The sequence below is a fragment of the Pollachius pollachius genome (assembly GCF_949987615.1).
Source record: "Pollachius pollachius genome assembly, chromosome: 7".
Lineage (NCBI taxonomy): Eukaryota > Metazoa > Chordata > Actinopteri > Gadiformes > Gadidae > Pollachius > Pollachius pollachius.
Genome location: NC_136940.1, coordinates 19930982 through 19953041, shown reverse-complemented (window position 1 = coordinate 19953041; position 22060 = coordinate 19930982). Strand labels below are relative to the sequence as shown.

The window sequence follows — 22060 nt, the reverse complement described above, 5'->3', positions numbered from 1 at the left end:
AGTTCAAACAGGTGCCATTAATACAGGTAACGAGTGGAGGACAGAGGAGCCTCTTAAAGAAGAAGTTACAGGTCTGTGACAGCCAGAAATCTTGCTGGTTTGTAGGTGACCAAATACTTATTTTCCACCATAATTTGCAAATAAATTCTTAAAAAATCAGACAGTGATTTTCTGGATTTATTTTTTTCATTTTGTCTCTCATAGCTGAGGTTTACCTATGATGAAAATTACAGGCCTCTCTCGTCTTTTAAAGTGGGAGAACTTGCACAATTGGTGGCTGACTAAATACTTTTTTGCCCCACTGTATATGTAGAAGTCATTCATATAAATAAAGCTAAAGTGCTGTTGTTTAGCCGTATCCAAGCACTTGCTAGAAACAGGGTATTTTGGTCATCGAACGAACCCAGGAGGCAGCCAGGATAGTATTCTCAATTCAAATTGACTCCAGCATTTAGCCCCATAAGCCATTTTGATGACACAAATGATCTGATTTTTTATCCCATAGTGATGCCTATGCTTAAGAGCAGTTTGTGAGATCAGTTAAGTTTGTCCATGTTTAGTTCCTGTTATAGACCTCAAGCCTTCCCCCCCACATCAGACACACAGCTCCTATTTTTTTCTTTAATGAATGTGCAGGTTAATATCTCCTCTAACTTAATAACTACCACATGTCAATCAACAGACAAGGGTATCATCCAAACATAAATCACCGCCTTCTTTTGGCACAATAAAAACAGTTAAACACACAAACGGTATTTTTTTGCCATAAAATAAAATTTGAAATAAAGTTAAGATATAAATAAATATTGCAGTGCACACTGCATTAAAGCAAAGAAAAGATAAATTAAGGTAAAAAAAAGTGGAAAACCAAACTTCAGCAAAAGTAACTAGTTGCAGAAAGGATTATCGCAAAAGAGCCTTGTACAGGGTCAAAGAGTGTCGCATTCGGCGATCTTCCTCCATGACCAACAGCAAGTCCCTCATGGTCACCCTTGTCACCACACTCTTGGCCAATACTGACACCTGAGAGAGGGAAAGAACCAGTGTGTGGAAATGAGAGCGACAGAACCGTGTCAGAACAGTGTGTTGAAAGGAGAGCAAGAGGAGCCAGCATTGGAATACCCCAATGAATGCACATGTAACTAAAGTAAGTGACTAAGGCTGATTTATCAAATATCAAGTTGCCTAGTGAAATACTCAGGATAGCATTGCCTGGTACTTTACTATTGTATAGTTTATTGCAGATTATTCAATTTAGGCATTATTTCGTGATGTAAAAATTGTAGAAAATAATGTCTAGATTGATAGATAGATAAGTTTATTAATCGGAAATTCCTTTGTTATAACGGAATTTCCCTTCGGGGTGATTAATAAAGTTGTTATCTGGTACAGAAAGTCATTATTTTTTTACAAATATTATAAATATATATAATGTAGAATTATGTACCACACTTGCTGTAGAGTCCAGGGGCCTTCTCTTGCGGGGCCCGATGGCAGCCAGGGCCGTGAGGTTAGCCTCTCTGTGCTGCAGCAGAGCCTGTTCGGCCTGCTGCATCTGTTGATGGAGGCAGACACAAGTCGACCCATGACAAAACACGTGGAAGCTGGGTGCTTAAAGGGTGCTAAACCTGGAGATTGGTTCAGTGTATCGGGGTTTAGAGGCGCTGTCCCAACCCCAAGTAACCATTTTCTTGCCATAGAGCGCAACAGTTTGGTTCCGGAAATAAAACTCCCATTCATTTTCTCCATATGAGGTTTTGATTGTTAGCCATAATGTTGTAACCATCCAGGGTATACTTACGAGATGTTATAATGTGAAACGATGATCCCTAATGAATGGGGTACACCGATATGAAAACAAATGGCTTTTGGTAGCAGATGTTTAACGAAAGAAAAAGCTTTGGGTACCATGTTCTACCAAGGAAGAGTAGAGGGATTAACGGATCTCTTCGATAACGCTGATCCACGGGTAATCTATGCTTACTATGAGCAAAAAAGGTGCCATTCAGGCTAGACAAAATCACAAATACGTTAACCATACCTTGTAACAGGGTTGCAAAATGTGGAGTCGGTTCAGAATAGTTCATGCAGCCCTGAAGTATGCCGTGGAGGCTACATATTCAATGCTTATCTGGTAGCAGTCTGGGAGAGTGTGAAACTCCCTTTCTCACAGAGCGGTATCGTGAGAGAACGAGGTTACTTAGCCCTTATCGTAAATCGCTGTTACAACCGGAGGCATGAGAGCAGACCGGCTCGTCCTTGGTAGTCACAGGGGTTGTTGTAATAAAATAAACACATATTGAAGCCCATGAGAGTATCGCGGCAGAATGACATCTCATTTTCGTGAATGCTCTTTTTCTCCTGTTCTAAAGAATAAACCGTGCCATACTTAAAGTATACGACTCAGCGTTGTATTTATCTGATTGGTCGAGTTAATCTCACTAATTGGCATGTAGGGGACACTCTATACCCCATTGGCCACTGGACTTGTCATAGCGTCTCCCAGAATGACGGTTCTTAAGCGTCTTCAGGACCCCAAACAAACCTCTTTGGCCCTCTGCCGCAGTTGCTGCTGCTCTGGATCCTCACAGTTGGAGCGCCGCTGGAAGACCAAATGAACAGGATCACGTGGAGCACAACATCAGGCAGGTCGGATCGAACGAGGTGTCAGTCGTAGAGTGAGGGAGTGGGCCCTCACTGAACCAGGGCCTTGAGGCCACCAGATGAACAGCTCCAGAGGACATCCGAATGCCGTGGCTACCTTGTCATTGGTTTGAGTGCACGTTAGGAGGAGTAATGACCAAATCATTTGGGTCACCATATTTAAAATGAATGGCATCAAATAAAAGGCACTATTTTCAGTGTGTCAACTCTGAAAAAAAAATAGTTGCCAGATAATGACGGTAATCATGTTTGTGAAGAGTATCCTATTAATGAAAATTAGCAAAGGCCCAAAAGAGATGAAGTCGAGCGGTCCGTTTTGATGAAATCTGTGAACTGACCCGAGCCAGACGCAGCAGATTCTCCCTCAGCTCCTCTTCCTGTCGTCGCCTCTTTAAGAGATCCACTTGTTCCAGAAAGTGGAGCTGAGCACGGACGTCCGTCACCTGTGTATAGCGGTGATCCTCCTGCACGCGCACACACACACACACACACACACACACACACACACACACACACACACACACACACACACACACACACACACACACACACACACACACACACACACACACCTTGTGTGAAACGTGATTAGTCTCTGGGCGGCTGTGTGTGTCAAGTCAAAGCACTGCACCTTAACTGAAGTCTTGCGGTGCCCTGCCACCAAGGAAAGCTTCTCAAGCAGGTCCCGCAGGAACTCCTGAGTGGCGTTGGACACCAGAGTGACCACCTCCGGCCTGGTCTCGCTGACCCCCAGTGGTTCTCCTGGGCAGGACAACGTAGCACCTAATCCATTTAGACTGGAGCTATCTTGAAATGGATGCTCCTGCATACTGTAACTTTAGATACAGATAGTAACTAGAGACAGGAGGCACTACACTGTGCATTTAGAAACTATGTTCAAATTGACCAAATTCACACATCATACAGAAAGATTGTTTAATGAAATATTGCTGCCTATTGGTGACTATTATAATTGCTACCCAGATAGCAACAAGTGGGAACATGGAACCGGAACATTCAAGTAATGAACCCTTACACCAATAAGAATGAATGGTTTACAGCGGGCTGGGATTGCTGCCGGCCCTAGACGACCATGCTGTCCACAGCCAACGGCTTTGGGAGAGGTGTACCTGTGCAGAGGATGCGGGCGTGCAGCGCCCCGGTGTACAGGAAGGGCGTGTCCTGGCAGGACCGCACCATGGAGCCAATCATGATGTCGCCTCCCGCAAGGATCCTCACACTCTCCTCCTTCAGGTTGACCCCGGCCATGGAGGCCACGTCGTTGATGTCGTCGTCTTCCCTGGAGGAGAGAGACGTGCGGCCCCTGAGCTTCTGTACATTGGCTTACATTGTTGTTGTAGGTTTGGACGGGATTAGTGAACGACTGAGATTCTTTATCAAAATTAGGGATGCACCGATACCAGTACTCGATGCTGTGCTCATATACTCGTAAAACCTCTTCAATACAACCACCCGACACAAGTTTACGCAATGTAATGCTGAAGACCCAAATGTTTCTATTATTTTATTTTTTTACATGGCAATTGCTCCTATACGATCATCAACATAGCAATCAAAGCTGTTATCACTGTTAGTGAAATGAGTCCCCAAATGAGAGAAAGAAAGGGGCACTGGCGGCGTGGTCTGTGTGGACGTTTGGAGCTCTGGCTGACTCCGGCGGTTCAGAGAGTTTCGCTTTTTGGAAAATACTACAATGTGGGTAGATGGTGAAGTCCTGTCTGAGCAGCTTTTTATCTTAACCCTTTTATACGGTGGAATCGGTGCATCCCAAATCTAAACATTGTAAAAACCCAGGATTGTGGTTCCATGCATTACTTGTAAGAAGTGTCCTTGAAAGCATATTTAGAGGTGGGTTGTTGCAGTGGAACTGAAGCCCTTTTAATAGAAAAGGCGCCTGGGAAGACAAACAAGAAGACAGCAGAAAATAAAGTTGAAGTAAAACACGTTTATTATCACTATTACATTAGAGCTTTGAATTGGCATGCTTTAGATTCCCCCCCAAAATAGTGAATGAATGAATATATCTACATCTATATCTATTTATTTTTATTAAAATGATAAAAGAGAAAGAGGGTGTGTGAACTTTACAAAATAAAAGTACAAACAGTTTCTGTCCAGCTACCTTGATGTTGTCCTGAAAGAACAACCACGCCTCTTTGTGTGGTCCTACTGCCCTCAGAAGAACCCGTCCTCAGCAGGGTGCTGAGGCCGGTTGCTGTAGGTCCAGGTGGAACTCCTCCGGTGGGATATTTGTTCTGAATCAATACAATAGAAACGCTGCATCACGTTCTGGTATGTGCTCGTCCATGGCAAACATTATCTATTGCCACGGATCTGAAATATTCGAGATTGTACTCCGTCAGTTGGTTCCATATGCATGTATGTAAGTCATTATGTCTAATGGGGTGGGCAGTTATTGAGATTATAACAGCTTTTAAACTCAAAAAGACACAATTCAAGCCAGCAAAAGAGAAAGCTCATAAAAAAGAGAATAAATACTCTAAGCCAACTTGAACAATTTAAAAGACACTCCATTGATGCATGCTAACCCTATATTGTAAACAAATAAAATGCACTATTGTTATATTGTGGTTGATCATTACATTACAGTCAGCTAAAAAATAAAAAATGGTATAAAGTTTACCGGCACCACCTGTTTCTGGGTGGGCCTGATTCCTGGGAGGGTACCAGATGGCTTGGGACCGGCTGAGGGAGGAGCCAGAGTTGGCTTGGAGGGGGTGGCTAGCTGTGGCTTGGGCTGGCCCGCCTGCTGGATGAAGTGCTGGGGGTCTGCGGTCAGGTGACGGACTGCCGGGAGACTTTTCTGGGGAAACCTTTATAAATTTAGTATTGAACAACACATCAAACAAAGACAGGCCTGCATTCCGCAAGTTGACTTTGTGGACAAAATAATAAAAAAATAGCAGTTGGCTTGAAAATGGACCCACGGATTGTTCTCGATCATGGATGACTGATGCAACTTGTGAGGGTACTTGGTTTAACCAGAGAAGTCCATTGATTACAATGGAAAACTTTCTGTATTTTTTTTTGTTCTTGCTTTGTTGAGGCATGAGGCCTCCGCCCAGCTGCTTTGTTTTGTTATTCTGAGTATGCCCATCCTTAAGGTGACATTCAAGTTATGGTTCCAATAGAATGCTCACTTCATGAGATACGGAGAACAACATGCACCAGTCAACCGTTTCACTCTAACGATGTCTAACGATCCAACGATAAATTCAATCATTGCCTATAAATCGTTGTCACTTCAGACCACAGCTCTCCCTATATAATCCAAACAGGCTTGCACATGCCTTAATCATTAATGTGGACATCCAAGCCCATTAGTATGAGAGTACATCCAGAGGCGGTCCAGCAACACGAGTTAGTAGCTAGGGGAAGGCATGGGAGATAACCTGGAGGAAAGGCACCAGGTATGGCTGGGGAGTAGACTTCAGCTGCACATACAGCTTATTTGTGAACTCCTCGGGTTCAAGGCTTCCATCCTGTTTGGAGACAAGTTGCAAAAAATGTTCAAACCAGCTGCATTTGGCAACAATTAAATCAAATGCATTCAGTCGATATCTACTCTTTATCAAATGCTGCAATATCAAAAAATACGATTTTGTACCAAACAAACACTTAACTTCAGTCACCTTTTCTTGAACGAATACTTATTTTCTAAGTGGTTTGAGAGTTAATGTTCACAATAGCTTGAACAGCGCTTTATTTTATTAACAAAAAGACTAAACAAACATTCTGCCGATCGTCGTTTGATAGTCGTGTGCAGCGAACTTTCAACGCAATAATATTTGCTTCAGATATGTTCATCATGTTTGGCTTACCTTCAACATATATCCGTACATATTAAACCAAGACAGAAGAGAACGACTCACGAGCAGGGAGCGTACAAGGGCCTTGACGTTGGTGGCCATGTCAGGGGACTGGCTGCCGCTGGACGCAAGCTTAATCAGAGTCACCAGGAAGTTCTTGCACTTTTTCACATTCTCCAGGGTCTCCTGTAAGGGAGGAGAGGAAAATTCAATCAGTATTCGGGTAAATGAATACTACAATTTCTAATGTTGAGACAATTCTCATGTTGAGACGAAGTGTGGTGCTACTTCAACACACTCATGTATTTAAAATAAAAAAATACACAAAATACATATATCTTATAATAAACATCTGACAGTGCAGCATCCATGCCCAAACTAGGCCATGCTTGGCGTCTGCACCCAGAATCCAGTGGCAGCTGATTACAGCAGGAAAGCGGTTTCCCACCTGTGTAATGGTGAACATTGGCTGGATGTTGCTGGTGGCTTGTTTGATCCCTGCCTGGCTGCGACGCTGAACACCCTGACCGATCACAGTGTTGAGTGTCTGGACTGCCACCGGTTTGGGAACTTCCCTGTTCAGCTAGAAATAAAGAAATCTAAATTCAGTTTAGAGTCATCTAAAACCTTGTTTGAACCATCTTTAATAGTAATTTATTGATCACAACTAATGATCACACCATCTTGTGTAGAAAACAAATAACTTCAATCTTTAATAATTCATTGAATTTATATAGCGCTTTTATTTCTTCCTGGAAACTCAAAGTGCTTACAGTGAAGGGGGGGACCTCACTAACCACCAGCAATGTGTAGCACCCTCTTGGGTGATGCACGGCAGCCAATCAGCGCCAGAATGCTCACCACACACCAGCTTGAGGTGGAGAGTGAGGGAATTAATGAATAAGCCAAATCTACAGGGGGATGATTAGGGGGGCAGATTGAATGAGCCTGGTTGGGCAGTTCAAGCCAGGATCTCTTTATGAATTAAGTGCAATTGTGCTACAAACACTGACTGTATGAAATAGGATGCAAATGAAGCACTGTTTTACAATATTAAACAATGACAGTAAGACTGATGCTTGTTTAAATTTTATATTTATGTAGATTGCAAATAATGATAATAAAAAAATATTTAACACTCCAATGTAGTGTGTGTACCGTCTTGTTGATTACAATTTTTTATTGCACCATAACATTGACACAATAATCATTGTGTCACTGTACTGGACAGCTCACTTGGATAAAAATCCAAACCACATGGACAGGGGCCACAACACAAATTTGACTGACATTAAAGTGCACATCAACTTCATTTGTAAGCGTGAATTATTTTACCACAGTTGTCTTCATCATGCCTGCTACGGCTGCTGATGTTGAGGTTCCGGCAGTCGGTGGAGCCGAAACTCTGATCACCATTAGCTTATCAGGCTTTTTAGCTTGTGCTGTCGTGACCTGGTTGGACATCAACGTAGGCTCCAGAATGTTTATGAAAACATAAATGCAGTCATAACACCAATGTTATGTTGGTGTAATGTATACATTTTCTGCATCTTGCTGGCTGTTGTATTAAGTTTTTATACAATTCCTCTTCCATGCTTTGGATCAACAAATGTGGTTCAGTGTCCAAAAGTGAAAGAAAGAGAAAGACAAATACCGTTGGTGACGGTAATCTGGATGCTGGTAATCTGGGTACTGGGACACTGATGGCTTTCTGCGCCTGCTGGCCCTGAGCCTGGGCCAGTGTCTGCTGTGATACCAACATGAGCTGACCGCTGTCGCTACGGATCAGCACCATGCCTGGTCCCAAGACAAAGTCATGCGCAAACACAGAACTCACATTTCCTTCATAGATTAGAGCCTGTATTGACCTTGGTCAAAAAGTTTTAGTGTGAAAACATTAAAGTCAACAAAAACAGACAGAAGCGTGATTGTGGCATGAATACAAGTGTGACACCGAATCATAACCATATACCGTTTTAATAAGTGCAGACTATTATTCCTCACCTGGTGGGATCTGAAAATTGGCTGGAAGCTGTGTGGAGGATGTCTGTGGTGGACGGGGAGCTAGAGGTTGGGGAACTGTTGCCTTTGGAACAGCCATCACCACTGTCCTTCCAGGGGCAGGAGTCTTAACACTTACAGCAGTTGCAGAGGATGGTCTGGTCAAATGCAAAGGTTGCCCAGTTGCACATAACCCTGGGGTTGGCACTTTAGCTACCACCAGTACTGACGAGGAGGATGCCTGTGGGACAACACTAACCAACCTTTGACCTGTGCTGCCGACAATGGTATGGTGAACAGGTGTGGGTCGTGCAGTCGTAAATACGGTAGGTTGGTGGACGCTCGTTTGTCCGGTGGTGCAGATCTGGATACGGACGGCGTCACTTGCTGCTGCTGCCGCCGCCGCCACAACTCTTTGGGTTTGAGCATCCTGAACTTTAGCTTCCTCTGAAGTCTCGGTCGACATTGTTGTTGTTATTCTATCTAGACCGAGAAAACAGAGACATCGATGTAAGTATGGTAAAAGTCACTAAGGCGGACCAAACCTGACTCACCTGAAGTAAAACAAAATGCTAACTAACGCACTATGGTACATTTAATCTATAAAACATTTAATCTATAAAACATGACTAGCATTCTACTCCGTAAGTGTGCTACTTACAATCTTCGCTATGATCACTTTAGGATGTATCAGCAGCTATAGGCGTACTTAAAACAGTTGACGTGAATAAGATAATTGGTTGGTCACCTACATTGCCTGAGTAAATTAAATTAGTTATCAATTACTTAAATTAATCTGGAGTGAATTTGAGGTGGTTTGCTATTTACGTTCAACTTGAATCGGGCCGTTGGCTGTCTGCGGGGAGCCCAGCCGTCAACGCGCCACCAGGTGTGGTTAATTAAGCCGGCAGGCTGAACGCAGTGGCTACCACTGGTATTACAGCAGTTTTAAAAAGTCTGTTTAATATAGCAGGCGTGTTTACCACTGGTGTTTCAACATTCTTTCCCCTGCAAAATTAGTTAACCTTTGCCTACTGTAATTACTATTTTGTAATCCATTATCAAGACATTTTAAGACATTAGGATTTAATTCAGGAAGTAAATGGACCCTCTGGAGGCTAATGATCATAAACGCCTGGACGCCCTGGGCGTCCAGAAAGAGATCAGGGGCCCTCAGGAAAACCAAGGCTTCCGCTTCAAATGTGAAGAGGTAACATGTTTATACTTCTTCTATAACCATAACATAGGCAGAGATTTGCATACTTGTAGTTCAAATAGGGACAACCCCATCTTAGATTTTAATGGTCTAGTTATCTTATTCCAAATGTGTACAATTACCCTAGAATAGTTTGGGTTGTTTTGGGTGGGCAACTGGGAGAGAAGTGATCGAAATTATTATTTGGAGACCCCCAAAAGCCAGATAGTAATTGGAAATTGGTTGCGTTATTAAAAGGTAGGCGTAAATGAGGTCAAGTGGCCACGAGAGGGAGCCGTTTATTCACCTGGAGAAGCAGCTGCGAAAAGAGGCGCTTCAGTGAGAAATTAAGAACGACCACGATCGGAGACAGGGTGCCGTACTGGTCTGGGATTTGGTCATGACCAATCCGGGCCCTTGCTGGGGTTGGAGGTCTAGGTAGAATCAACTTTTCCTACTATAAAACCATGCCGCTATCACATCATCCATTAGATGATAAAGCAACACAACACATAAGTGACAATTGAAATCTAGGAGCCTGTACTTACAGAAACATTTGACAATTAATTAATTAATTAATTGAGCTAGAGTTATATCTGAATTTTCTTTAGTTTTCTTTTTAATTTTTTTTCTAATTAATATAATAGCACTTAATGTGCTAAAATATTGAATCATGTGGTGAAGTAATTTCAAGAAATGTTTTGTTGATATGGAAGGCCTTGCCCCTCGTCATAAAGATATAAATTTGTAGTCATATGATGGTCCTTTAGAAACCCCATTTAATAGGCGTGCATTTTCATTAAAGTGTGCTTAGATAAAACATGTGCCACTGTGCCTGTTGTGACAAGGATCTTTACTTTTACTTCATTTTTTGTGACTTTTGTTTTCAATTAACTGCAGCGATTCTTGCAACCTGCAACCAAACCCCGTTTAATTTACACTCCCACAAAAAAGGGGGTTGCCTTGGTGACGAAATTCGACGGACGGGGTGAACACCCACCGGAAACCGTTTCAGCACCAGTAGAAAAGGGAAAGGGGAGAACAACCAACATATGTGATTTTCTTTTCGTTCTCCGCCGTGCACAGATGTCTATTTTCGGCCACCGTTCCCTAAAACGAGTTTGGAGGCAACCGGTTGCCAGAAGTAGCTTGACGGGTGTGTTGAAGCCGCTCCGGCCGAGAGGAGACTTGTGTGGGAGGAGGCACACAGTCTCTCCCCATGATTAACCTTCATTACCGGCGACTGAACCAGCCATGGACTGCTGCCATGAGTATTCTTGAACAGTATTAGCAAGCTGTTTGTCCGTCTTGCTACGGGTGCAATATGCCCAATCGACGATGGTATTTGAGGTTTGTCAGCACCTGATGTTCCGGGCCTGCGTTTCTCCATCGGGACATTTTCTGGCAGGAGGAAACCCGCTAGGTGATAACCTGACGAGCTAACACCGCAAGCTTTAGGCTTCCCTCCACTGCACCTCTGGGCTATGACGACGGATTAAACCTGCCCATGAGCGCAGCAGGCACCGTACAGCATCAGAACATTTGAACCCAAAGGTGTTGTATGGGATTCCTCTCGGCGGCGGAGAAGCGGGCCTGAGCCAACATGGTGACCTGGAGGCGGCTGCTGCGAGTGTCCAACCGCTCGTTTTTGGCCTTCATTTTCTTCTTCTCAATGTTCACTACCTGCCTGTACTTCATCTATGCGGCGCCGGGCATAGGTTAGTTCATCTGAGTCTTAAGTGAGCAATTATCTTAAGCGGGTTAAACGTATCTCTGACCGCGATTACGTGTGGATTATCTCCTAGCGGCATGCCGTTAAAGATGCTCCAGCCGGTGTCAGATCCAATGCTAACACCGGCGGCTAATGTAGCGAGGTGCAAGCTAACCTGAAGCTGGTCTACCTCTGGTGTTTAGGTCTCTTCCTGTTCAGCATTTGTATTGGGAGGGGAATAAGGTACTGTATGTATCATTTAGGTGGTCTATAAATAGGACACTCAGGTTTACAACACACAACATGCCCCATGGTGTCTGGAGTTGATCTACCATTCCAATCCAAATGTATGGGCATGTCCCTCATCATTAGGTTAACGTTACTCCTACTAACCGTATTATTGATCATGCATAATCGTTTTGAAAGCACATTTTGAATAATGACACGTTATTCCAATGACACATTGAAACGCATTGAAGTGTTTATCTGCAGCCGATGTGCTGACAAGAGGCAATTTTGGACAATAGTTTGACGACATTGACAGGTAGTGGTGTAACGTTTGGTCTACCCTTCCTTGAAATAACGTTTGACGTTGAACAGTTTAATATGATTTAATATATAAGCTGCTAGTGCAATTTGATTTATTGTACCATTACTCTTTGACCAACATGGATTTTCATGTTTTTTTTCAAACTTTTGTTTTTAATATGCCAATTTACGTTGCCAAAGACAACAGAAATGTGACGTAAATTCTCTGCCCAAGTAAGGAATTGCGAGGAAAAGTCCCATTCCCTCCCTGAGTAATTAAAAAATACTTGGAAAAAAGTAATGGTTGAACTCTTTCAATTTTGTATCAAGTCATGGGATTTAAAACTGCAGATGTGACTGGCTTTAATGCAGCATTCAAGTGGAGTCATTTTATTGGAAAAAAGGTCACAATTCTGTTGTCTTATAGAAGCCTGACGTCATCTCTGCCTGCATCACATGTTCCGGTCACTATCATACTCACTACTGTACAGCATGGGTATTCAATATAAAAACCGACATTCTCCACCCACAATGAACTTCCAATGAATCCTTTTCAGATTAGATTATTTTTTTTTACCAATGAAATGCCCCTAAGAATTCTGAAACATTTTGAGATGACAGAGAACCTGTACAGATAACAGATACAACTATGGTGACCCTTTTAGGATACCTTTTTGAAATTAGTTAAGCAGTTTGCCTTGCTGGTAGCTTGCTGATGAGTGTTTTGTAATTTGATTCAACCAGCTCAAACATTTCTCAAAACAATACGGCTGTATTAAATTTGATATTTTGAATAATAGTGTATTGAAAATTATTCAGCTGTAATGGCAGCATGAGAAGTACAAATGTGCTTCATGTCCACTATTGTAATTATGAACCTTAAACTCTACTTCTGACTGCAGAAAGTCTGAAGGTGCATGATAATATTCTGTCCTAACTGGGCTACTTATTAAACCACGTTTGTGTTTTGCCAGAGGCTATGTGTCTGGCAGTGACCCCAAACCAACTGTCCAGTACAACTTTTCTGACCCTTGATCATGACTAGTCGGGGTAGTCCTTTGCTTAGCCAAACCTAAACCTGACTGTTTCTTTCTTTTTTGAACTTCACTACAATACACTGCTTCTCTTACGTAGTTGTACACTATTCTTTACCTATTTTATTCAATTTCGTTTTTTGCTTTCTCCCGCAGCCAACACGTACTTCTTCATGGTGCAGGCCCAGGGCATCATGTTGAGAGACAATGTGAGGACCATTGGACACATGATCCGATTGTACACCAATAAGAACAGCACACTTAACGGCACAGGTATGAGACACCTGATCATGACTTACATGAGCTTGCATTACTTACTGCATGGAAATTTGCTGACATGGAATCGTCCATAGAAACCTTTGTTGCTTTTAGAATGTGTGTTTTCTCTTTTTAAATTAGAGATTTTCAATAAAAGGCATTAAAGAGTCTTGAATGTTTTTATGGACTGTCGTGAAGCTGTCTGGACTGCTGCACTGGCACGATAACTACATACTCACACAGGATACTTATCAGTCAAGCAGCAGTGCTGAGAAAAATTGATAGCCTGCGTGCATACATGAATACATAGTTAGCCTAGTAGCTTTGAACAAAAAAGCGACTGTACTTGTAAATGACCACCTACCACTCTTTACCCTCAAAGGAGCTTATCTATTTAGAAAATTGGAAATCCCATATATCCGCACCTTTTAAGAACGCTATAAAAAACTGTCTCTTTGTGGTGCAGTTTGATAGGTTCATTGTTCTTGTTTGGAACAAAGCCTTTTTCTTTGAGCTGATTTTGCTTTTAATGTTGCTTAGGGAACGTATTAAAAAGGGTCAACGGCTCAGAGCTATGGCTAGTGATGAGGCCCCTTTGTGAGGTGAAATTGTAAACTGCCCCTTTAGAAATTGCAAGCTATTGACTGAACGACCCTAAACAAAGTTGATAAAAGGGGGAGGAGGGTCGGGTCTGCTGCTCACTGTACTTAAAGGGGAAGCGCCCCGCATTTTACTTGATATATATTTCCAAGCTATAAGGCTTGTAATCATGTTTTATTTTTGTTTGCGATACTACAGTTTTCTAACTCTGAATTACAGGTCAGAGGGTCAGGTATCAATTCAGTGCTCTGAATTGCTTGTCCGACTTAATGTCGGTAACAACATCCTAAAATGGAATGATATTATTATAAAAATGTAGTTGTTGACGTTTGAATACATAATTCATGTGCAATTATGCATTATGTGTTTTGGATTGTTTATATTTCACTTTTATTTATCAATATGTGGATTTAAGCAGCTATTTTAGCAAGTGTTTGTTTCTCCACATCTTGTGGGAATAACGCTGTGTCACATTCAAACATAGCAATTTCTACCAGTTCTACCCTTTTAAGATGAATTACTCCTGCTAACATCATAACTTATCATTCCAGTGCTCCTATGTTCCAAAAATTGTAGCAGTCATTGGGATTTGATGGCGCAATGTATAAGCACTATATTTAGCATATGAATTCATTAAAAAATCGCTGTCTTCAGCTTTGTATTACAGCAAAGACAACAACATGTAATAATAATAATAGTAATAATTGATCAGTTTTTTATAGCTTTTTTAAGTACTCAAAGACGCTTTACAAATAAGAAAGGAATACATACAGACAGTACAAACAATCAACCAAAAGGGAAAAAAATAAATAAATAAACAACACCACAACAATAGGCAACACATTAAGAGAGCGGGAGAGATTGGAAGATGGCGGAGGATGATTTGTCAAATGTTATGTAATAGCATAACAGGTTGAGGAATGTTATTCACCCTACTTTTTGGATGTAATTGGTATTTAAAAGATATTAAAGTCTTAAATTTAACTGGTTGAAACCTGCAGCTACCCTGAAAATATGCCTGATACATAGCTCTGTATAAATGGCACTCCTGATAACTAGCCAGTGTTTGGCCTACTGGTTTTATATCCACCCTTCCCTGAACTACATTGTGTGTTACAGACTACCCAGACGGCAGCAATTCCAGTGAACTCCTGATCCAGCCCACCACCTTTCTCCCAGAAAACTTCACCTACGCCCAGAACCTCCCCTGCCCCGAGCGATTACCTTCTATGAGTGAGTAGAGTTGAAAACACGTTTAATCTAATGGTCAAATAATCGTCAAGTGTGTGTCTATTTTGTCATTTTTAAAAAGTATACTATTTGATAGAAGCTTGGAAAATGTAATTGTAAAATAAATGAGAAAAGTAGCATGATTGTGTGGTCCAGCTGTGATTTTGAAACACTGTAGCTGATGATCAATGCTGCTGTGTTTTTTGCATCTTGTGTCTGCAGAGGGCCCAGTAGAAGTCAACATGACTGAGATCCCTATTGAAGAGATGGAGATCAAGTTCTCAACGTTTTTTGACATTAAATTTGGGGGCCATTGGAAACCAAAAGACTGCAAACCACGCTGGAAGGTGTGTGTGTTTGTGCGTGTGTGTTTGTTAGTGCGTGTTTGTGTGTGTTGAGTAATAATGACATTATTATGACATTATTGTAATAATGACAATAATAACTTGTAACGAAAATGGCTGGAATTAACCGATTTTCTTTGTACTTGTTGTAGTACTGTCTGCTTAGAGTCAGTGACTACATGAATACATGCCAGAGAATATTAATTCCCTTATAATAAGCACCTTATTTGATTAATAATACCACTGTCCAACATCCAAGTATAATGATTTTCCTGATTGATTGTTGATGTTCCATCAAAAAATTAATTTTTGTGTTATATTTTCCATTTTAATTTGCAGTTATTTAATATATTCTTGAGCTGAATCAAAAGAGAACGGCGAATATATCAACAATCAGGGATCAAATATAGAAGGATATTTTTCTTCTTTGTGTTTCCCTTGAGCCACATATTTGTAAGAGCTTGTCATCACCACACACACACACACACACACACACACACACACACACACACACACACACACTGCACTGCTGCTTTAGGGAGAGCATAAAGCCATTGTTCCCTCCACGCTGTAGGTGGCCGTCCTGATCCCGTTCCGGAACCGTCATGAGCACCTGCCCATCCTCTTCCAGCACCTCACCCCCATGCTGCAGAGGCAGCGCCTGCAGTTCTCCTACTACGTCATCGAGCAGGTAGTGTGTGTGTGACACTTAAAGGAGAAAACCCCAATTTCCACTTTATAAATTGGTAAATGTATATGTTTTTCCTGTTGCCTTTTAAAATATCTAAACGCTGATCATATTGGAATAAGAAGAATAATGAACAATGATCAGAAAGTGGCGCGCTTGGGGGGCGGTCCGTGAACCCACCACCCTGTGTGTGTCCCGTCCAGACAGGGAGCCATCCCTTCAACCGGGCCATGCTGTTCAACGTGGGCTTCCTGGAGGCCATGAAGGACCTGGCCTGGGACTGCCTGGTGTTCCACGACGTGGACCACATCCCCGAGAACGACCGCAACTACTACGGCTGCGGGCAGATGCCGCGCCACTTTGCCGCCAAGCTCGACAAATACATGTACATGTGAGTCCCCAGCCGGCGAGACATGGAGGCACAGCAGGGCAATGTCTTCATTCACATCAGACGCATCGTGTGGAACGTACCTTTCTTGACATTACGATTTTACGGCAAACATATTTCTGGTCCTCTGCATAATTGCATTACTTGTTTGTTTTTTGTTTTTTTGGAGGGGGGCGGGGTAGCAGCCCCTTGACTGCTAACGCACTGCGAATGAAAGGAGGCTTGGGTAAAAGTGTTCTAAGGCCAGTAATGTTTGTTGTCTATTTTGTCTGCTCTTCAGTCGGCACAGTTCGGCTTTGTGCCCGGCACTTCCCATGAACAATGAACAAGCTTTTCTCTTCAGCCTCTTGACTCTCTTCCAAACGTCTCAGTCCATCAAGTTGGTTATGCAGAGAGAATGAAGTTGCGGATGACGCTTCCTAGCTTCTCTCAGCGCAATGTTTTCCGATACAAATTCGCATCAGGTCGATTTGATTAAAACTGAACCGATCTAGCTTGGTAGACATTGGGTCCATTTCGGTATGCTATTTCTTTTCCAGTGTCCTGCGTTCTTTTATTCTATATGGTTGTCTTATGTGTTTCACTGCTTCTGAAAGGGAGGAACCAAAAAAGGCATAATTAGTCAGGTTCAATTTGGTAGCTCCATAGCAGAAGTGGCTGCTTGTCTTTCAAATAGGGGAAGCTAATTTTCGGCCAACATTATTTTATTCTAACATAAGTCTATTCTGCACTCAGTTCCTTTTCAAAGAAATGCTCTGTGACCCTGTCATACCAACTAGCTGTCTTTTCCAGTGACTTGACCAGTGTCCTCTCAATGGCCGGCCTTGGCCCTTTGTGTGTCGGTTGTAGGACTTGAGCTGCTTTAAACAGGAGAAGCTCCTTTCTACACCTGCAGATGTAGCGCCAATTGTTGCCACTAGTGAGAACAGTTTGTAAAGCTGTCCAACTCCATGTCTATAAGGAAAACCAAGAAATCACACAGCTTTCCCCTGTCAATCTGCAAGTCCTGGTCTGAATACAGGACTTGAAGTTCAGAAACTCAGTCTCCCTGAATAAAAGTGATGGCCAACTACCATAACAATATTCAACTTGAACAAGGAAATGTGGGAATTCTGTTAAACTGAAACAAACAAACTGTGTATAAGTGAATGAAATGTGCGATGAATATTGTCTAGCAATTTCGCCAAGCAAATATCAAGAAATAGGTTGCAGTTTGTCTTACAACTCGCTTGCAAAATCCGCGATGGGACCGAGGACTAAAGGGAGCTCCGGCAACGTTTTAAGGTTCAAAATCGCCAATTGTCAATCAAACGGCAAGTCAGTTTTGCAGACCCTCCAATCATCAAGCAGAAGCCCAGCGTCCAGGCCAGCCGCCTCCTCCATTCACCCCCAGAGACGCTGAGCGTCCGTGGGAGGGACATAATTGCAGGATTAGGAATGGGTTAAATTAGCGATTGTAATACTTGCACTTGGTTCTATAAACATCTTTACTGTACCGACAGCGATATATTGTTTCACTTCTTATGACAAATGTACTTATGGTAACAAATGCACTTATTGTAAGTCGCTTTGGATAAAAGCGTCTGCTAAATGCCCTAAATGTAAAATGTAAATGTAAAGCATTATCCAAATACCGTTGACTTTCAACGCAGTAAAAAAAGCTGTTCTATGCAGCCCCATTGAATTCATTCGACGCTGAGCTTCAACAGGCAAATGCACTGTGACGCTACGGGAATGTTTGAGGAGGAAATTTAGTAATTTTTTGTCAATGAAATGACTATTTGAACATTTAATTTTTTTAATTTTAGGGGAAGCCGAGCTTCCCTTGCAGTCTTAAAACTATCACCATTGCTCCACGGGAAAAAAGTTCTCAGATATTTTCGGACTTTTCTGTTTACATATTTATTTATTTTTGCGTTTTGTGTGTGCTTTGTTTCATAGACTCCCTTATAGCGAGTTCTTCGGTGGCGTAAGTGGACTCACAGTGGAGCAGTTTCGCAAGATCAACGGCTTCCCCAATGCATTCTGGGGCTGGGGAGGAGAGGACGATGACCTGTGGAACAGGTTGGTCAGAACGCCGTTCGTTTCATTCCCGTGTTAAACCTCAGTGAGGCCAACTCTGTCGTATTACGACCCCGCACTGTACATAGGGCTGGGCGATTTCGCCTTAATAATAAAAATAAAATCTCTAAAAAGCAGACTATAAATGACAAATGTAAATTGTCATTTTTAGGCTCAATTTAAGATGTTGTAATACATTTGTTTTGCTGCAGCTTTTGGTTGCCACAGACTTTAGGCAATCTCTAAACCGTGCGAACAAACAGTGGTCGAACAAACCAATGTTTGTTCAAGGTCAGATGCTGCCAACCCGAACCACTTCCTCACGATTGAGGAGACAGTGCTCACGACTGAGGAGACAATTTCGTTGCCATTTTTGGCAATGAAGCCCTCACCTTTTTGTTGATGATTTTTCTTTCATGTTGATATTTATCCTTTTCTGTTACTATGAACTACGGCACCTCAGAGAAGGGGAAGTGGTGGCGCTGCTGTAAATACACGATCAAAAGCCATACATTTGCACGCTGACGACCGAGACGTGTGTCTGAAAAGGACTCTATGTATGACCGTGTACGTGCTTGTGGGCCTCCAACAGGGTGCACTACGCCGGCCTCAACGTCACGCGGCCAGAGGGCGAGATGGGCAAGTACAAGTCCATACCACACCACCACCGAGGAGAAGTGCAGTTTCTCGGGAGGTGAGTCGCAGACGCCACGAGTGACGCATGAGGTCGTGAACAGTTTGGAAAAAGGGTCTCCATTGCACATCAGAGTCAAAGGTCAACATTTTTTGGTGTCATCTGTGTGGAGACTTTATATTTGAACTTCTGTGTAGCCTCACCCCTGTTCCGTCCTCCCTTGTGCTATTGGATCTCGGCTAATGTCAACAATGCATTGCAACGGGGGTAGTTCAACTCAGGTCACCGGTGTGGAATGAGGGAGAAGCAATAAAACACATTTGCCCTTTTTCATTATCAGTGAAATCTTTGCATGTGGCTTTCGAATTTGATGAGCAAGATCATGGATCACCGTCATTGTTTTATGATCCCAGATTGTCAGAAGGGGGCGTGTCTCCATGGGTGTTGGACGATGAGAGCTGTCAATCAGCTGGGTTGAGCCATGGGAAGCACTGTTCTGGGTCATCCAAGCGAGGCCTAAAGACAGCATACCCAAACCTAATAGGCGTTGTGTTTTTGTAGGCTTCATAAAACATTAATGTTAACATTCTCTAGCATGTCGATGTGCTCCTCGGCATCAAAATGCAAATAACTAATTGGACAAGGTTATAGATGTCGCTGGTAATTGAAGACGCAAAAGCAAGTGCAGATGACAAATTGAAAGTCAGTAGCACCAGAACATACTGCTCTGCGCTTTGCGTGGATAGGATTATGATGGTCTCGCGACATCAAGGATGGGACTATGGCTGTCAGTCTGTCTGTCAGTTTTATTTTCATGTTATGGACCAAGTAGACTGTAGTGTAGACTGGCCGTGCTCCTCTATTGTGAGCCAAACCGTGTTAATGTACACAATATATACAAGATATATATCCTTTTTTACACCATCCACTTACATTGAGGTCACTCAGATCCCCTCTTCTTTGATTTTGAGTAGCTCTCTGTTGAGGGGTGGCCCTCTGTAATCCCAGCTAGTCAGAGCTGCAGGGCAGATGAGAGCAGCTCTATGGACGCTGCCCACCCCGCCTCCCGCTTCCCTCCTTCCATCACCCGCCATCACATCGGCCCTCCCTCCACCCCGACCCCCCACCTTACCCCTACCTCTCCCCCCCCCCCCCCCCCCCCCCCCCCCTACCTCACAGGTACAAGCTGCTGAGGTACTCCAAGGAGCGGCAGCACCTGGATGGGCTGAACAACCTGCGCTACGCGGCCCGCGTCTCGCTGCACGGCCTCTACAAGAACATCACGGTGGACCTGCAGCCGGAGCTGGCGCCCATCGCCGACTACTGACCCCCCCCCACACACACACACACACACACACACACACACACACACACACACACACACACACACACACACACACACACACACAGCTTCTTCCATTTCACCCATCCCCCCATCGTTATACCCTGTCCCTCCCCCTGTACCGCCCCCCGCTCTCTCCTCCCCCAGGGACAGACCTGCTGTTTAGCAGGAGCAGGGTAAGAGAGTGGGGGCCGGGTTGGGTGGGGGGGATTTACAGGGTTAGGCATTAACACGCCAGGTGTTAACATTGTTACGACTTTGCTCTGAAGAGGAATCCAAATGGAGGAAGATGAAGGAAAAAAAGAAAGAACATGGAGGAAGTGTGTGTGTGTGTGTGTGTGTGTGTGTGTGTGTGTGTGTGTGTGTGTGTGTGTGTGTGTTTGTGGCGCCGTGAAGTGCAACGGAGAGACGTGTGAAGGAATGAACCGCATGTCGAAGCGTGTCCTGGGACCACTGGAGCTTCTTACCCCCCCCCCCCCCCCCCCCCCCCCCCCCCCCGCTAATGTTGTGCTGTGGCGCCTTAAATGTGGGTTGGCCCGGTAGCGTCCTGGCCTGACCCCGGCGCAGCGCTTCACACGTCTTCACCCTCCAATGCCAACCGGTCTGTATCGCTTCACTTTCGTTTTGTTTTTTTCAATTTATTTTTCTGCCAAAGCATATCTTCTCGTTCTTCTGAGAGATGAAAATATTCCTTAAAAACAGGTTCAGGAAACGAGAAGAGTCGACATACGTGTCTGTGACAAAATTGTGTATTTTTTTAGGTTTTTCTTTTGTATTTATTTGTCCTCTTGCAGAAGCACTCCTTGTCTGCGCCGCGAACGTTTTGTGTGTTTTTTGTTTTTGTCGTTTCGTTTTTCGCTGCACTACCGCTGAGATCTGCATGCACAGAACATGTATTGTGAATATCGGCCCAAGTGTGTGAACACTAGTATGTATATATCGGCATTTTTAACGCACAAGCGTTATTCCAGTGGGTTTTAGATTTATTTTTTTTGGCAGCTACTTTTCTCTCTTAGGAACTGAACATATGAGTGAGTGGCTTCTTCCAGATCTAGGAGGAAGCCCCTACAGGAAGAAAATATGTATAGGATGTTTGGCATAGAAAAAAAAAAAGATAAAACAAATCCCTAGATTTCAAGTTATCGTTTGCATGCCTTAATTTTTCGTTTCAACAGATGGTCCTTTTCCTCCCCCTCCCCCCAAACATAATTTATGATATAATTTTCTAGATGTGTATATTTCTATTGAGCTTTTTTTTGTTGAGGTACTTTTCATTTTATTTCTTTTGAGGTGCACTGTGTGGAAACCTAAAGAGCAAGTCGTTTCACAGTAGTAGCAGACGTGTGACTACACCATGCCTTTTCCCTTCACACGTATGGCGAGGTCGGGAACTGGACATGGGATGTGTCACAATTGGTGGACAAAGCTGTGTGTTTGTGTGTGTGAGAGAGAGAATGTGTGTCTGTGTGTGAGAGAGAGAATATGTGTCTGTGTGTGAGAGAGAGAATGTGTGTGTGTGTGTGTGTGTATG

At 43.2% G+C, this 22060-nt stretch overlaps 2 protein-coding genes across 2 annotated transcripts; one reads left to right on the top strand and one right to left on the bottom strand.

Annotated features, from left to right (window-relative positions):
- Nucleotides 1-903: 903 nt before the first annotated feature.
- On the bottom strand, nucleotides 904-10180 carry LOC307078300 (transcription initiation factor TFIID subunit 4-like; the record flags this gene model as incomplete). The annotated part of the gene is given in 18 exon segments (XM_079740043.1): nucleotides 904-1023; nucleotides 1448-1555; nucleotides 2546-2602; nucleotides 3003-3128; nucleotides 3296-3426; nucleotides 3795-3964; nucleotides 4501-4579; nucleotides 4808-4940; nucleotides 5330-5509; nucleotides 6099-6188; nucleotides 6579-6701; nucleotides 6964-7098; nucleotides 7851-7967; nucleotides 8170-8312; nucleotides 8520-8999; nucleotides 9345-9374; nucleotides 9377-9447; nucleotides 10170-10180. Coding segments are annotated over 18 exon segments (2304 nt in total).
- A 575-nt stretch (nucleotides 10181-10755) lies between these two features.
- On the top strand, nucleotides 10756-20996 carry b4galt6 (UDP-Gal:betaGlcNAc beta 1,4- galactosyltransferase, polypeptide 6). Its single transcript, XM_079740578.1, has 9 exons — nucleotides 10756-11429; nucleotides 13141-13257; nucleotides 14962-15075; nucleotides 15295-15419; nucleotides 15991-16107; nucleotides 16308-16495; nucleotides 18434-18556; nucleotides 19146-19247; nucleotides 20367-20996. Exons 1-9 carry the CDS (start codon nucleotides 11315-11317, stop codon nucleotides 20512-20514), a joined length of 1149 nt encoding a protein of 382 aa, XP_079596704.1. The 5' UTR covers nucleotides 10756-11314; the 3' UTR covers nucleotides 20515-20996.
- The last annotated feature ends 1064 nt before the right edge of the window (nucleotides 20997-22060 follow it).